The 17,073-nt window shown below is 39.3% G+C and overlaps 1 protein-coding gene across 4 annotated transcripts in view; it reads left to right on the top strand.

Moving 5' to 3' along the window:
- The window catches only part of EDRF1 (erythroid differentiation regulatory factor 1), a 35,720-nt gene that overhangs the window by 1,598 nt on the left and 17,049 nt on the right, over positions 1-17,073 (top strand). For 2 of the 4 annotated variants that reach the window (XM_053388905.1, XM_053388906.1), the window contains exons 2-16: positions 570-778; positions 1,412-1,478; positions 3,447-3,572; positions 4,013-4,137; positions 5,737-5,893; positions 8,197-8,318; positions 10,706-10,817; positions 11,283-11,430; positions 12,062-12,170; positions 13,168-13,279; positions 14,072-14,332; positions 14,887-14,958; positions 15,058-15,208; positions 15,374-15,562; positions 16,572-16,772. In XM_053388905.1, the coding sequence (XP_053244880.1) occupies positions 570-778; positions 1,412-1,478; positions 3,447-3,572; positions 4,013-4,137; positions 5,737-5,893; positions 8,197-8,318; positions 10,706-10,817; positions 11,283-11,430; positions 12,062-12,170; positions 13,168-13,279; positions 14,072-14,332; positions 14,887-14,958; positions 15,058-15,208; positions 15,374-15,562; positions 16,572-16,772 (2,161 nt within the window). Of the gene's footprint in view, positions 1-569; positions 779-1,411; positions 1,479-3,446; positions 3,573-4,012; positions 4,138-5,736; positions 5,894-7,819; positions 7,922-8,196; positions 8,319-10,705; positions 10,818-11,282; positions 11,431-12,061; positions 12,171-13,167; positions 13,280-14,071; positions 14,333-14,886; positions 14,959-15,057; positions 15,209-15,373; positions 15,563-16,571; positions 16,773-17,073 lie in introns of all 4 variants that reach the window. The other 2 variants (XM_053388909.1, XM_053388907.1) reach the window with 2 other exon arrangements.

Here is a 17,073-nt window from a genome sequence, read left to right as displayed (position 1 = left end):
TCCACCCACATACTATAAATTATTGCTTCTTTAGGTGCAAAGTACACAAGAAAGGAGATCATGAGAAAATTTGGTGTGCACCATTTCTCAAATGTAGTTGTAGGAAAACATGATACATTCATACAAAGCTGCCTCTAAACCATGGGTAGGCAAACTAAGGCCTGGGGGCAAGATCACCCAATCACCTTCTAAATCCAGCCCGCGGACAGTCCTGGAATCAGCGTGTTTTTACATGAGTAGAATGTGTGCTTTTATTTAAAATGCATCTCTGGGTTATTTGTGGAGCATAGGAATATGTTCATTCCCCACCGCCAAATATAGGCCGGCCCCCCCACAAGGTCTGAGGGACATTGGACCAGCCCCCTGCTGAAAAAGTTTGCTGACCCCTGATCTAAACTTTAAAAAACAAGCCATTATAAATATAGTTGGTAGATTGTCTGGGCAGAGTTTGGGCATGCAGGACTTTTTATTGAATGGGAAAATATAATACAAGCAGGATGTTATAATACCTGTAATTGTACTCTGATCTCCTTATTCTAACCAAACTATTTATTGTTTGTGCAAACTAGGGTTCTGTGCTGTTTCTTGGGGGCAATGAAGTGAAGAGCAGTGCTGTGGTAAAGTATTCATCTGCTCCACCACAAGCAGCATTTGCCCGCCTTCAAGAGAAGACTGATCTGAAACTTCCGCCAGCGAATTGGTTACGCGAAAGTGCCAAACTGGGACCAGCAGGGGCAACTATTCTTGGTAATAGCAAGAAGGGCAAGCCATTTTCAAGGTAAATATTGGAAATATTATTTATCCCCACTCAGACTATAGAAAAGTTGCCCAAGTTTGATTAAAAGCAAATAATGAAATACTACTTAAAGAAATGTGACAAGTTAGTCAGAGTACTTAACTATTAAAAAAAATGATAACATACATACTTTCATAAAATCAAAATATCAAACATTTTAAATTTCTTTTTTTTTTTTAATGAAGCTAGTTAGGTAGTATTTGTGTATCCTATTTCCTTTCAACTATTTGGCAAGGGAAGCTTTTCTTTTCATTTATAAAAGAGTCTGTGAATCCAGCAGATGCATTTGCTTACAGAATTATGGAGAAGCTATTTTTACTGCTTCCTGTGGCATCACACTTTGTTCCAGAAAGTCCTCAGGTCCTCTGACCCAAGTGATTTTGGCAAAAATATCATTTTACCCTTTCATGAGTTGAGTTCCACTCAAGGATATCTGGATCCAACACTAAGAGAGAGGAAAATCTTGCTATGTAATAGATTTGTAATGATGATTTGACATGTACCTATAAATATATTTATTTATACAGTACTTTAACTAATACAATTCTGCTTCAATAGAATGCATTTCTAGTTACTTTTAATGTTACACTTTACATTTTTTATTTTTAAAAATAGCTTTGGCATGGCGTACGATTTTATTGACTCAATTGGAAATGATGTCGATGTTGTATCTGATTCTGAGGTATGTATACATTGCAAATAAAGACTTAACTCAAAGTTGTTATTAATGAAATTAAGTTTTTTAAAGCTCTTACCTTTGGAAAAGAGAGCCTTTTGATGAATAACCATAATGAACTGGGTTGTGATTTTGATAATTATATGCTTTACTTTTATTCAACAATTTTACCTGCATTAATGTATGATGTATCAGCAAGCACACAATGTGCTGACAGCATGAAAGGTGTACTTCTGTCAGTATTGAGATTTTATATTGCTTTTTAGAAGAATAGTTGCGTAGTGCATGGCATCTAATTTAAGAATGTGTAAGTGTCATCTATTATACAATGGGCTGGATACAAAAGTGCCATTCTGTTCATTCAAGGGGCTTGCATCAAGCAGAGCTTCTGTAAATAGAAGTGTACGTGTTGGTGATGTTTGTGATTCCTCCTTCTGTCTGCATTCTCCCGTATCATTTTCAACACTTCTGGTATGTGCATATGGACAGGGAGCTACAAAGCAGAGCAGCCGAAATTCTGGTCCACTTCGAAGTTTAAATTAAGAATAAACTCTTTGCACAATTAAAGTTTTTATAAACTGCTGAAGAGCAGGGATGGGCATCATATAGTAATAATTGTTTTAAGGAGTTTGTGTCATCATTTCTGAAATTAGAACTCTCCCTCATGGAGCTGTCACAGGCTCCTTGAATTTTCTCACATATTTACACATTATAATGGTACTGTTAGTGGCTAAAATATTAATTAAATCCTACTTTTAGTATTATTGACTCTTGTAAAGGTACCACTGAAAGATCAAATAAGAGTTGAAAGTATCCACTTGCTGTTGTGCAAGTTCAGATATCTATATTACACAAGTAAGAGAGGCTGTAACTTTACTTTGAGTATCCATGACTGCTGCTTCACATAAGAAATTTCCTTTTACCAGGTGAGGATTAGAAGATTACAAACAGGAGGATTAGAAACTCTTCTTTCCCCACCCATCAAAAGTTGATGCATCACTTTTTCAACTCTGACATTACCTCACCCCAAACCATGATTTGACCTTTCTCATATTCAGACAAGCTATGTTTCATGGCTGCTTTTTTGCTTCATTTTTAATTTGATCAGCACTCCAGTCTCTAGCTACAGCAAGGACACATAACTGTCATCTGTCAACTCAGACATCCTGTCAAACCATAGTTAATTGAAGTATATTTGGACAGGGCGGGTGGGACAGAGAAAAGTAAGTTCTGTTGCATGAGCCGAAGTCCACTTATCAGACATTGGAGGTCTTCTACTGTCTGATTCTGGTTTGCCAATTGATTGCTATATTTCCAGTTTAATTGGCATATAGCAGAGCAGCCCAACTTTTCATACCAGGTGGGCCGCAAGAGTACTTTAACATAGAACCCACAGGCCACACACTACCTTGTTGTGCATAGAAGAGCGTGTTGCAAGGGCAGATTTGACATCCCATCCCCCAGGCTCTCTCTCTCTCTCTGTGTGTGTTTGTGTGTGTGAGAGAGAGAAATGTTGCTGAGGGCTGTCAAGAAAAACCTTGAGGGCTGCCAAAAAGGCACGGGGCCCTTCAGCCACACATTGAACCACCCTGAGATACAGTGGTACCTTGGTTCTCGAACTTAATCCACTCTGGGAGTCTGTTCGACTCCCGAAACCATTCAAAAACCAAGGCACAGCTTCCGATTGCCTGCAGTAGCTTCCTGTACTCAAGCGGAAGCCGCGTCAGAAGTTCAGCTTCCCAAAAAACGTTTGCAAAACTGAAACACTTACTTCCGGCTTTGCGACGTTCGGGAGCCAATTTGTTTGGGAGCCAAGCCATTCGAGTACCAAGGTACCACTGTATATGATTTGATAATTGTGGTCTAAAGTTGATACTTTTATTAAATATATTACTGTCCATTTTGGCCCATGTAGAAAATATACTTAAATGTTTGAAAATGAACAGAAAAGTTTGTCTATCTTTTACTCTGCAGAATATTAAAAAACTTCTTAAGATACCATACAGCAAGTCTCATGTCAGTATGGCAGTACACCGGATTGGGAGAACTCTCTTACTAGATGATCTAGATATTCAAGAGCTCTTTATGAGATCATCACAGGTGATAAACTTTGTTGTAGTTATTTCTTTGGCCATATAGTGTTTCTATTTCTTGTTTAATGTTGCCTTTTCCCTCAAGGACATTATAGGAATTATGGATGTGTAGCTATCTGCTTAGCAATACAATAGCTATGCTACAGAGGTTGATACATCTTGGATTATGACCCAGAAAATGTCCATCAGTGCTTGATCTTCATAGAGCCACTTTGTTTTACATTTAGTACTGTTTCTTAAAATGGAATGCAAGTATCATGTTCTTTGAAATATACACTAAAACAATTATTTAAGAACTTAGATGTTGAAGTTGTAAAAATCTAACTCTTTTAAATAGATATGAAATGCTTTATTTTATACAATATCCTATTCAATTGAATATCTTTAGTCGGGTAACTAAAATACTTTACAATATTAATTGTATGCTTTTTTATTTATATTACTTAGACTGGAGATTGGACATGGTTAAAGGAATTCTACCAGAGATTAATAGATCAGAAGTGGCAACGAAAGAAGAAGAGCAAAGAACACTGGTACCAGAAAGCTATACTTTCCAAATTTTTATACTACAGGTATCTTTTGTAATTTTCCCCCATAAACTCTGTTCTGTTTTATCAAAATTAATTGGTCTGCTTTGTGTTTTTCCTGGTATGTGTCTACGCCTGAAGTAAAAACAAGTTTTTCAAAACTTGTGCCACAAGTCTTTTTGCTACAGAAGACTAATATGGCTGGCCCTTTGGAATTTAGCAACCAGTTCATTGTTCTTGAACATTAGTTGAAATGCAGACAAAAGCAAGTGCAAATTGATCTTCTTGACTCATTCCTCACGGTTTGCCACTAGAGACCATTCCCCATCCTCAAGGGGGGCTTCATTTTTTGTCTTTCACAATGTATATTTTATTGTTGTAGGCTGCTGTGGATTTCTTTTGGGGGGGGAGGGAGCAGAATATAAACTTTTAAAAGAATATTGGAGAAGTGCAAGGGCCTGCTGCAAAAGGGAGAGCTTAAAACGCCCATGAGTGTGCAGCTGTTTGAAACTGCATGGTAAAAAATGGGGGGCTTTAAAATGTGGGGTTTTGAACATGATTTATTTTTAATTCCATTTTTTCCCTAAGGGACAACTATAAGAGCTAAGGAAATTAAATGATCTTGAGTTAGGGCTGAGCAGTGAGATGGCCAGGTTTGCTGCCGATGCCACATTATTCAGGATGGTAAAGACCAAAAGGGGATTGTAAGGAGCTCCAAAGGATATTAATAGGCATCAAGAGGAAAATGTGTTCATTGTCAGTGAGTTTAAAGTGATATATATTTGGGTAACCTCCGCCCCCAATTCACATATACCCTGAAGGGGTCTGAGCTAGCAGCGGTTGTGGTAGAAAGCTCAGTAAAAAGATTGAACCACGTGTGACAGCTATGAAAATAGCAAAGTCCATATTGTTGGTGGTGGTTAATTTATATACTGCTTAATTACCAAGGTGGCTTCCATGCAGTTTACAGAATAAAATCAATTATAAAAAAGGTATGCACATAATTTAAACACAAGATAAAACAATTTTATCACAACATTAAAATGAACATCACAAGTAAAATGTGCAGAAAAACAGCACAGCAATTAAATCTGTTTTAAAAAAGGAGGGTCAGGTCAGGAAATGTTGAGTATAAATAAGGAAAGGTTGTAGGAAACAGATCAGGATCTTTAGCGTTGGCCATTATTTTAATAAGAAACTCAATCAACCATATCAAATAAGAAACTCAATATTTGACATCTCTTAACTTTTTTCAGAATTGTTTGCACTGAAAAGATATACTACTATATTTGGGCTTACCTGTATCATGAATCATTGCATTATGCTGCTGTGATCTTCATCTGTACTATACTACAGTTGTTTTCTTTTATTTTCTTTTTTGTAAAATTTAAATTTAAGAATATACTACATAGGGGCGAAAATAAATACTGTACTGACAGACACATTGGGTGGCCAAAAGCCCCAATGTTGCTGTTCTCTGCTTCCGGAAATCAAAATAGATGATAGCAAATAATAAGATGCGAAAAGAGTCCCAGATGTGTTTGATTTTGATATCATATTAATAGTAACAATAAACAAATACTTAATGTTAAATGGTACGGGTTGAGAAGTTTCTGATTAAAATTATAATGTCTGTTTTGTTAGCATCAATGGTGATGGAGCTGCTCAGCCTGTTCCTCCTGAAGAGCAACATCAGGAAGAAACAACTGAAGATCAAACTGCCGAAGCAGGACGGGTTTCTTGGCCAGCCCCTTTTGAAATGCCTTCCTCACTTTCTGAAGATGCAAGTGCTTCTAATCAGGTTAATTTGGCAGGTGCCTTACTTAGAAAAGCAGTCTTGATGCTTCATAGGCATGCTTGTAAAGATGGTGGCAATATACTAAAAGGAAGAGTAAACAATTATTTTGCAGTGCCCAGTCCAAACACTGTAAAATAGTTTCCCATGAAATCTTAGTTTACTTTACATACAGTTACTATTCGGAAGGGGTCAGGTGGTACGAAACTGAGAGCAAATATTTAGAGTGCAATCTTGCATATACGGTTCACCAGGGTTCAGCATTGCTGTGCACCTATGGAGGCTTTATTGCGAGCCCGTGACTCTACTGTCTTAGCTGCCACCGCTGGCTGTTCCTGCCTTTGTGGTGATTGTGTTTGGGCCTAACTTCTGTCCTCTGCTCCCATCAATGTGTGTATTGCCCATGGTGGTGACAGTGGCTCCTCCAGTTTTTCCCCCTGCACATCTTCCTGAGCAGTAGAGGGTAAGCAGTAGTAGCTGCTGCTGCCGCCACCATTATTTCATCTGCCGCTGAATCAGTCGTGGTGGCTGTTAGAAGCAGAAGCAGCTATCACTTGAGAGGGAGCATGGATGGCTTCTGCTAGTCACTATTGCTGGTTACCTGTTTGCCAAAGTAAGCTAGTGATTTTCTACTGTCTTCCTCTGTTGATGGTAATGGTTGCTCCTTGCAGGAGACATTTTCACGGTCCACTTTGGTTGGTGTTTGGCGCCAAGCAACAGTTGCAGCTGCCTGCCTCTGTCCATGGGGAGAGGGAACACAACAAACCCTGATGCTAGTCCTGAATGCACACATAGTTGAGGGAAAGTCCTGTTGAAGTCACTGTGACGTACTTCTCAGTTAGCATGCTTTGGATTGTACTGTTTATGGTTTGGTTCGAATGCGTTTCAGCACAGATGACAAAGCTTGTTGATCAGTTTTCTCACATAGAAAAAAAGTTGTGAGAGAAGACTTGAGAAAGACGGACTCTGCTTTCTGTTGTGGTGCAGTTGGAGTTGACGTTTGTTGCTTTTTTGTTTGTTTGTTTGGCACAACTGGCTCAAACTAGATTTTGAGTAATACTTTTACCAGAGCTATATGAGGGTTTTATACAACTTTTTCCTTTTGCCAGAAGCAAATATAATTTGCAGGCACAGGGCTTCAGAATGGATTAAGCTTGCCAAACTGCAGGTCTGGGAGCTTCTGTTGGAGAGATAAAATAAATTCCTCCATAACTCTTATTAGGGAAATGCCTTTATCAGGCCCACTAAAGGTATAAGATCCATATTAGTTTCATTTGGGGGGGGGGCGGGGAAAGCAGTTGGTTGTTTGTTTCTTATCTTTAAATAATTGAAAGTTGGCTAAGTGTTGTGTGTACTCCTTAGAAAACTTTGCATCTTCAAACTAGCCAGAAGTCTTTCCAGTACTTGTGTTGGGAGGACACATCCTCCAAAATGTATTACAGGATCAAGCTGTCCCTATGCTGTCTGTTGAATAGCTCTGGAGGATTTCCCCCCTCAAGCAGAGTAGCATATGATTTTTTTTAAAAAAAAAGTTAAATGAAACTTTAATCTTTTTTAAAAAAATCAACCACTTCTCATCTTTAACAAATAAAAAATAAAAAATTCAGAAATCTTCAGTGCTCTACGGGCAGCATTTTCTTGCAAAGCTCATTGTCCTAGAGGAGAGAATCCTAGAGAAATAGGAAGGCATAGAAATATAACAAACAGAAATACTGAGTGGTTTTGTGGGGGCCCTGATCTGATTTGTAAGTGGTGGTGTGATTTGGGGAGGGGTAAAATCACTCCAATTCACCTCAATAATTTGCCCCAGCGCAGGGTGGTTGCACAGTGAACAAAACCTTTGACAGTTTGATCATCTGCTACATACGTTACTTAAACCAAGCTTACTTACTCTCAGCAGTAGAATCACTTATATCCTTGTGCTTTTCACAGGGAAGTGTGCCTCTTGAACCCTCATATGTAGTGGGGGATGTGTCCTCAGTCCCCAAAGAACAAAACCTATCTACTTTGTTCAGTGACGGGGGAAACAGTCAGGTATGGTTTTATGTGGCATCTGATCTAAAAAGTACAATCCCCTTACTCAGTTTGATCTACAGGGTAGCTGAGAGAGAAATTTCACTTGTACCAATTGTTTTGTGACATCTGTGATCTTGATCTTTATTGTGAATGACCAGCATAGTCATTATGTGCTGTACTTAATTTTCTTTCCTTGAAATTTGCTTTATTGCATATATGCGGGCTGTATTGTATTTTTCTTTGTGTAAAGAGAATGTTTCAAATGCTTCACTATTTCCTCTGCACATTTAAAGGGTCTTAAAAATGACTTTGTTCGGAACATCTTGTGGACATTTGAAGATATTCACATGTTGGTTGGATCAAATATGCCTATATTTGGAGGAGGAAGATACCCAGCTGTGAGCTTGCGTCTCAGGTGAATTACTAAACACTTAAAATCAGTGCAACATATTCTATAAAGCAGGCTAATTTTGCTGTTTGGTTCATTCTGTGTGTCTGGCATGATGATTAATCATGGTTTTGTGAGCTGGGATACTGTTTATACTATGGGGTACCTATCACCAGCATTCCGTCTCTGGCAATCGTTCTGTTGTCTGATAAAGATTCTGAGTTCCCACTAACTTGAGGACCAGAGTCTACTCAGAATGGCCATACTCAGAGTAGAGCCATTGATTTCATACATTTAATCTTGATTTGACTTCTTGACTACTTTGAGAAGTTATCAGAGTTATTTTGAAACCTTTAAACAAACCATCATCTGTAAAGTGTTATAAAGACTTTATAAGGCCACAGTCCTATGCATGCTTACCTGGAAATACAATATTTTAATTAATCTCACATTTGCAATCTGCCTTGAGATTTTGAGAGAGGCTAGGGTGGAAATCAAAATATTGTCCATTTAAAAAGCCTTGATAGATTTATTTCCTGTATTTTGATGACACTCCCTGCTTCTGTTGTTTTGCATTCTTTCCCATGTATTTCCCCCAAATATTTATTATTATTATTTATTCAATTTATATACCACTCTTTATCCAAAGATCCCAGGTTGGTGTACAACATTAAAAACATAATTTACATATCTTCATAATAAAGATATAATACATGACATAATAATACACAGTATAATTTTTAAAATACTCATAATAGCATTCCCCCAGATTTAACAGGCCATAGATTATTTAATGGCCAAAGGCCTGGGTAAAGAGGAATGTTTTTGCCTGGCTCCTAAAGACATGTAATGATGGCGCCAGGCAAGCCTCTCTGGCGAGAGCATTCCACAGACAAGGAGCCCCCACAGAAAAGGCCTGTTCTTGCATTACACCCTCTAGATCTCTCATGGAGCAGGCACATGAAGAAGGGCTTCAGATGATGATTGCAGGGTCCGAGTCAGTTCATATGAGGCAGTCCAGCACTTTGAATTGGGCCTGGAAACTGATGGGCAGCCAGTGCAGTCAGGCCAAGAATGGTGTTAATATGCTCAAACCATCTTGCCCTGACTGCCGAATTCTGCACCAGCTGAAGTTTCCAAACCATCTTCAGAGGCAGCTCCATATAGAACCCATTGCAAGTAATGTAACGAAGAGGTTACCAGAGCATAGGCAACAAAAGTTAGGCTATCCCTGTCCAGATAGGGGTGTAGCTGGGCCCCCAGCCAAAGCTGACAGAAGGCACTCTGTGCCAAGGCCACCTGGGCCCCAAGTGACAACAATGGATCCAGGAGCACTCCCAAGCTATGTATCTGCTCCTTAAGAAGGAGCATAACCCCATCAAGAACAGGCAGTCTCCAATCTATCCAGTCTAGGGAACCACCCAGTAACAGTGCCTCTACCTTATTTGGATTAAGCCTCAGTTTATTGGCTCTCATCCAGTCCATTACTGAGGCAAGACACCAGTCCAGGACATCAGCTGTCACACCTGTAGTCCTTAAAGGAGAAATAGAGCTGTGTGTCACATAGGGGGTGTGTGTAAACATGTAATCACAGTTCTTTCTTCCGCACAATTGGACTGTGGTGGCTTATTCTTTTCTCACTTCTGGCCTCTATACCTCACCTGGAAACTACCGTATTTTTCGCCCTATAGGACGCACCTAGTTTTTTGGGGGGGAAATAAAGGGGGGGGAATTATTTCCCCCCCCAGGCACGGGGCTGGGGCAGGGGAAGCCCGAGCTTCCCCCGACCCCAGCCCCCAGAACAGGCAACTCTCTGCAAAGCCGTGGGAGCCCGGCGCCTTGCGGACAGCTGCACCCAGCCTTCGGCATGCAGGCAACTCTCCACAAGCCGCGGGAGCCCAGCGCCGGGCTCCCGCACCTTGCGGAGAGCTGCGCGAAGCCTGGAGAGCGAGAGGGGTCGGTGTGCACCGACCCCTCTCGTTCTCCAGGCTTCAACGAAAGCCTGCATTCGCCCCATAGGACGCACACACATTTCACCTTCATTTTTGGAGGGGAAAAAGTGTGTCCTGTGGGGCGAAAAATACGGTACTTTTTCTCCCTACAGGTGATTCCCTAACTTACTGGTTCTTAAAGTGTTGCCTTATAAATGCTTCTCATAAACTTTTTTTATTCACAGTCTCAAGCTTTTAACACAGTGCTGTAGCCAATACCAGAAAGTAAAAAAGCAGTTCTCGTTTAAAAACCATGTGTTTTGTGCTTTTCTCAGCCTTTGTATGTACCCTACTGACTAAAATGTATTACAGATACTCTATGAATTTTGGACCTAACTGAAGGGGAACAAAGTTTCTATTTGTAGATTTTAATGAGTCTGATTCATTTTACCAAAATAACACTACATATATTTCTGTTTGTAGGGATAACAATAAACCAATTAATGTGCTAACTGGCATTGACTATTGGCTGGACAATTTGATCTGCAATGTGCCAGAGCTTGTGATGTGTTTCCATGTTAATGGAATTGTTCAGGTAAGCTTTGAGTTCTGTTGCTCTGATTACTGTATTTGTTCTTGGTCAGTAAAATATTGCACAATTGTTAAGCCACAGTTTTCAAGCAGGTTTTTTTTCACTTAGATGGCAACCAGTTTAGGGCATTGGTGTATTGAAAAGGAATGTTTTGTTGATACTACTTCATAAGCACATTCAGACTTGGCAAGAGATTTTAGTGGGCACGTTAATAATGAAATTCTTAAACCACAACAAAAATACGACAGGTGCATTGGGTTAGTGTGTATGACTGTTAACCAGAAGGTTGGTGGTTCAAACCCACCCAGACAAGGTTGTGGGCCAGATTCCTGCATTACAGGGGTTGGACTAGATGACCCTCAGGGGAATGTTCCAACTCTACAGTTTTCTGATTCTAAGAATGCATGGAAGGCAATGACTTCCTTGTAGCATAAACAGTACTTCTAATTGGTTTTTTGTTTATTTTAGAAATACGAAATGATTAAGACAGAGGATATACCCAACTTGGAAAACTCAAATTTCTCTACCAAAGTAATAAAAGATATTGCTCAAAATATTTTATCGTTTCTGAAAGCTAACTGTACCAAAGAAGGGCATACTTACTGGCTGTTTAAAGGTGAGCATTTTTCCATTTTTTAACTTGCAGAATTACCATGATTTAGGGTAGGGAAGATTCCTAGGTTCATAGACAATTGCACAATATATGGTGCCAGTATCTTTGCCTCTTTCCTGAGGGTCTCTGCTGGGCACCTGGCAATGTAGATGGTGCCCTCTCTTTCTTTCTTTCTTTCTTTCTTTCTTTCTTTCTTTCTTTCTTTCTTTCTTTCCTTCCTCCCTCCCCATAGCATGTGGTGGCAGCATGTTGTGTACACAGACTAGGGTACTCCTGCCACAGACCCATGTTCTGTTAGACTAGGGGCAGCAACTTGGGCTGCTCTGGTAGCTCAGGAAAAGAGCAACGTCTTATTACATGCACAGTGTACCAACAGATAGGAACAGAATGTTGCTCCCTCTTGTTTTCTGTGCTTCCTTCATTCCTACTTTTGTGATGCTAGGAGGGAGGGGCTTGGAAGCGGAGCAAGGATTAGGGAGTCTAAACTGAGATCACTCTAGCCATTCTGTCTCGTGTTGTTCTTTCCTTGTTTGATCATACTGGAGTGCAACCAAAAATTCTAGTTTTCCTTATTTTATTGTGGGACCCATACTTTTTCAAGCATACACTTATGGAAAAAATATTTTTCTTTCAGCAAGTGGAAGTGATATCGTAAAGCTGTATGACCTGACCACTCTCTGTGAAGAGACAGAAGATAAATACCAAAACCCCTTCACGATGCCAGTGGCAATTCTTCTTTACAAGTAAGTTTGCCTTGTATGGTTAGTACTATAAACACAGGAAAAGGTCTGAATGATACTGTTCAGCTTGAGGATTACAACCCAAATCTATGCAATCTGTAGAACACATGCTAGGCTTGTAGCCCCACTACAGGAAGTCAAGAAAGCTAGCATTTCTCTGCTTCTGTACTGGCGTACTTTGCCGCTGTAGCAGGGTGGTGGCAGAAGTCACTATGGGGATGCTAAGGAGAACTGCATGATATTGGTAGAGAACTATTATGAAGCTGTCCTGAGAGAGAAAAAGTGAAGTGGGGCTGAAAGTGGTTTCTTAACTTCACTGTAAGGCCAGCCAGAGCAATTCAGTGTCCCTCCATGCTGATGAAAATTTGTCCTAGGAAAATTTTCAGAGTGTTGGGATCAGAGTGATTTTTAAAAAACCCTCCTGCAAATGTTAGAGTAAAGCTGATCTTAAAGGGGTACAAAATATATAAGCCTAATTTTCTACTCATCTGTTGTATTCCACAATTCTTTTACACTAGAGGGTAAGTTCTGTTTTTGTGTTTCTCTTAGCATTATTAAATTTGAGAATTTTTAATATAAGGGTGGTGTTCATGTTGATGAAGCAGAAGAGTTCTTAACCTTTCAATATATTTAAATGCATTCCTTCGAGGGGTTTTGAGTTGGAAGGGCAGAAGTAGAAAGTGCAAGAACAAAGTATTTGATTGGACCAATGTCAAGTAAGGTCATTATAGCCTCCAGATATTATCATTTCTGTATAGTTATATCCAGAACCAGATGCAGTATTTAATTGTATGATGTAGCCTTTGTTGCAACTAAGGCAAAATTGATTTTTTCTGTGAATGTGTTTTGAAATAATCTTTAATACAACACACCATATATGAAACTAGCTAATTTGGAAATAATAAATACAAAATTGATAACAGTTGTTTCAGTAGATGTTGCACGGTCAGTATGAGAGGGCCTTTATAGTTTGCTTTCTGTTCATTTTACTTTCTCTTAGAGTTGCTTGCAATATGATGTTGAAGAAAAACCAAAACAGGAAGCATTATGGTACTATCAGAACATTACTCCTTAACTGTGTGAAGTTGTTGGACAAGGGTAGACATCCTCAGGTAAGAATTGTATTCTGAGGCAAATGTTCCTGATACCAGTGACGCCTAAAAGGAAAACACTTCATGGAGAGAGAGAAGTCACAACTAACCCCATCAGTATAGTTAAATGAATTATGCATTAATCATTTGATTCCAATGTATAAGTATAGGCTCCATATGCCCTAAACAAAGCATCTGGAAAATTCATTATTTTCACTCCTCTCTCTTGCTCTATTCAGTTTCAGGAGAAATCCCAATCCATGTGCATTTAGCATTATGTGAATGATCAGAAGCAAACCTTGGGCTCAAGCACTCCCGTTTTAGGTAGTTCAGTAGGGTATGGGTGATGATCTAGGGGAGGGGTGAGTTAAATGGGCAAGAGAGAAGGGAGATTTGGCTTCTTGTAAACATGGTGGTTTGCCTTCTGTTGGAGCAGAAAACTGGGTCATCAAAAAAGTGGCTTAATCTCTGCCTTGTACTAAGTTTCTTAAAAAGTCAGCTCCATCTCATTCAGTATTGCCTATATTGCTTGCCAGTGACTCTCCGACAGGGGAGCCTTAAGTGCAGATGCCGACGACTGAATCTGGGAACTGGTGTTTCTCTCCCCCAAAGGCCTGGCTGTTCTTTATTCCCCACCTGCACTCCAGCCAAGGCAGATAGTTCCATTTTTTTCTTCCTTTCCTAGCCCCCGAGGCTTCATTTTTTTCTTCCTCACATTATCTAACTTTCCTTAACTTTTAAAGGCATAAAAATGTTGGTGTCTGTAACTTTGAGAAACCACTTGAATTGATCTTTCCCCTTTTCTGAATAAAGATTATTGCTTCAGCAAACTACATGCTCTCAGAACTGTTCCAGCTTGATGAGCCAAAAAAAGAAGAGGGCAGTGAGTTCCCCTTAAATGGTAATTCTGATGAAAGCTACAGTGAGGAGGAAGAGGAAATGCCTGATAGTGATGAAAATGGTTCCTATAGTACCAGCTCAGATCCTCCTGATGACAACAAAGCAGTTGCTGTAATAAAATCAGTTGGAGAACTGTCTGTACCTGAAAAATACAAATCTACTCATCAAATACGTGTAAGTGTTAACTGGGTCAATTAAGATTGAGATTATATTTTGTAATAAGACATAATCGTGTTAATTAGAATACCTTTGCCAGGGAAATTAGTATGAGGTAAAGCTTGCCCTCAAATGCCAGCTATCACCACAATACTAAAAAGGCATAGAGGAAGGCGTAGGACATTTTCACCGTATATATGTATTTGTCTTCCATAGAATAATGTGTGGAAAGTGAATAATTTTTCTTAATAGTTTATTTCTGAAGATCTGGGGTTTTCTGAGTGATGTTTTTGAGGAAAATAACCAGGGTCAAACTAGGGCAGTAGGCCTTGGGGAAGTAGATGTGGCTGCAGTATGGTGCTCATTTAAATGTTTTCAGTCAGTCATCATTAGCTTAGCTTCATTATATCCTAATAAGAATATTGAAAGCCTGAGTCCATAGCCCTTTTTAAAGATTTAACTTTATTGAGAACATAATCATTGATTATTCCTCTAATGGCTTCTGATGAGAGGAATTTCTGTTGAATTCTTCTGATTCAATGGAGCTGTTTTCTTTTGTCTTTTCTGTGCAGCCTAGTTGTGCATTTCCAGTTTGCCACGACACTGAAGAAAGGTGCAGACTAGTGCTCAACTATGTTCTTGAGGTAAGTTTTGTTTTACTAATTGTTTTAATGCATTGTATCCTAACATCCTTTGAAAGTGCAAATAATAACTAAAAGTCTTTTTCTTTTTGTTTAAAACAGGGCTTAAAATCTGTAGACAGCAGCATCAAGAAGGAAAGTGATCTTCCTGCTGCGGATCCCAGCACTCCCATTCCATTAAAGTATGAAGATGAATCAACAAGTGTTGGACCTGAGTGTCTTGAAAAGCAGATGGCCTTGTTTTTAGACAAAAGTAAGTTTGTCTCACTCCCTCCTCTCAAATTTAGTAGAATGGTTAAAGAAAAAAAAGCTTTTTGATATAGCTATATAAGTTCCTATAATTAACCTTTACCAGTTCACATTCTAAATTTTAATTCAAAGATCCCTAAGAATGAATTGTTTTATTTTTTAATTATAGTGGGCTCATTTCGGGAAGTTAAACATTCTAGTCAGTCAGGAATGATCCCTGGATCCTGGCAGTACAAAATGAAGCTTCAGCTGATCTTGAAATCCTCAAAGGCTTACTATGTTCTCTCTGATGCTGCTGTGAGTCTTCAGAAATATGGGAGAGCATTACGGTACATAAAACTAGCTTTACAGTGCCATGGTAAGTTGGAATATTTTTATTGTAGGTTCTAGATATAAAATGGCAATTGGTTATAATACTCAGCCTAAGTCTGCACTCTACATTCATGAACAAGAAGGAGCTGCTATGGACTTCCATGTTTCCCTCCTCTCCTCCTCCTGTAGTAGGGAAAAGAACTTTGGTGGAGTTTAGATTCACCATCCATGACGCATGACTTGTTACATACAGACAAAATATTGTGTATTAAACACTGGTTAGTTACAGAAGTCAGCTATATAATCCATGGTTTGTAGTTGACGTATTTAGAAACTGACCAGAGTTTGTTTCAGATGGTCAAACCTAATAAGGCCTACAGACTGGAGATTTCCCAGCACTGTTTTAAAGCCTTCTTTAAAAGCACACTTCCAGTACATTTCCTCTACACTCCAGTATTTTGAATTCATGTGCTCTTAGAGAGATTGCAAGGAACATGTGATGCATTTTACCACATTGAATAAAAAGCTGAAAAGAAGAGGAGATATAGCCCCAGAACCTGGGTGTGTAATGTTGCTGTAGCCCTGGGGTAGTCAGCTTATTTATACCTACTGCCCACTAATGCATCTTTTTTGATGATAAAATTTCCTTAATGCCCACCAGTACTCAATGGAAGGAGGATTCAGCTTGTGCCGTAGAACCCCCTACCGGCCACCTAGAATCCTGAAACACCCACTAGTGGGTGGTAGGGACCAGGTTGACAACCCCTCCTCTAGCCAATGTATAGTTGTCATTATCATAGTATTTGAGAACACAGCTGTGCTTGTTACTGGCAATCTAAGTTGACAAGTTTGAAATTGTATAAATAAGCATGCATACATTAATGCTTCCAGAAGATGAGGAGGAGGAGGACTTATTGAATTTATATACCATCCTATATCTGGAGGTCTCAGGGCGGTTCACAGAAAAGATCGTACATTGTACAGTTTCTTTGTGTGGCTTCATATCAAAAAGGCATCCTGTTCACTGGCTTCCTTTCTTACTTCCCTCCAACTAGATACATATTGCTGCCTCTGCACCAACATGCTTTCTGAAGTACTCCTGTTTCTTTGTCAGAGTTTAACTCTTTGTGGCGATATCCAACTAATGCTGGCCCAGAATGCAAACAACAGAGCTGCATATCTTGAAGAGTATAACTATCAAACAAAAGAAGATCAGGAAATACTACATAGTCTTCACAGAGAATCCAGTTGCCAAGGTAATGATTTAGTATCTGAATTACAGTGTATTCAGCTAATTGGTTCTTTATCTACTCCTGATATTTATACACCACATTTCACTGTACAGGATCACAAAGTGGTCTACACAACAATCTGTAAAGCAATACATAAAATAATGCTTTGTTTAAAACCAAAGGATACAGGTGGAACCAAAAGGTAAAGGTAAAAGCATAAGGGGCATGAACGCAGTTGTATGTTGGGTTGTATATATTTGTAGCATAGTTTTTGGAAGGTCCTGTTCAAAATAGGAGAGAGATATTTGCAGGTGGAGACAATATT

The sequence above is a fragment of the Podarcis raffonei genome, chromosome 5, assembly GCF_027172205.1.
Source record: "Podarcis raffonei isolate rPodRaf1 chromosome 5, rPodRaf1.pri, whole genome shotgun sequence".
Lineage (NCBI taxonomy): Eukaryota > Metazoa > Chordata > Lepidosauria > Squamata > Lacertidae > Podarcis > Podarcis raffonei.
This window is presented reverse-complemented; position numbering and strand designations above follow the sequence as displayed.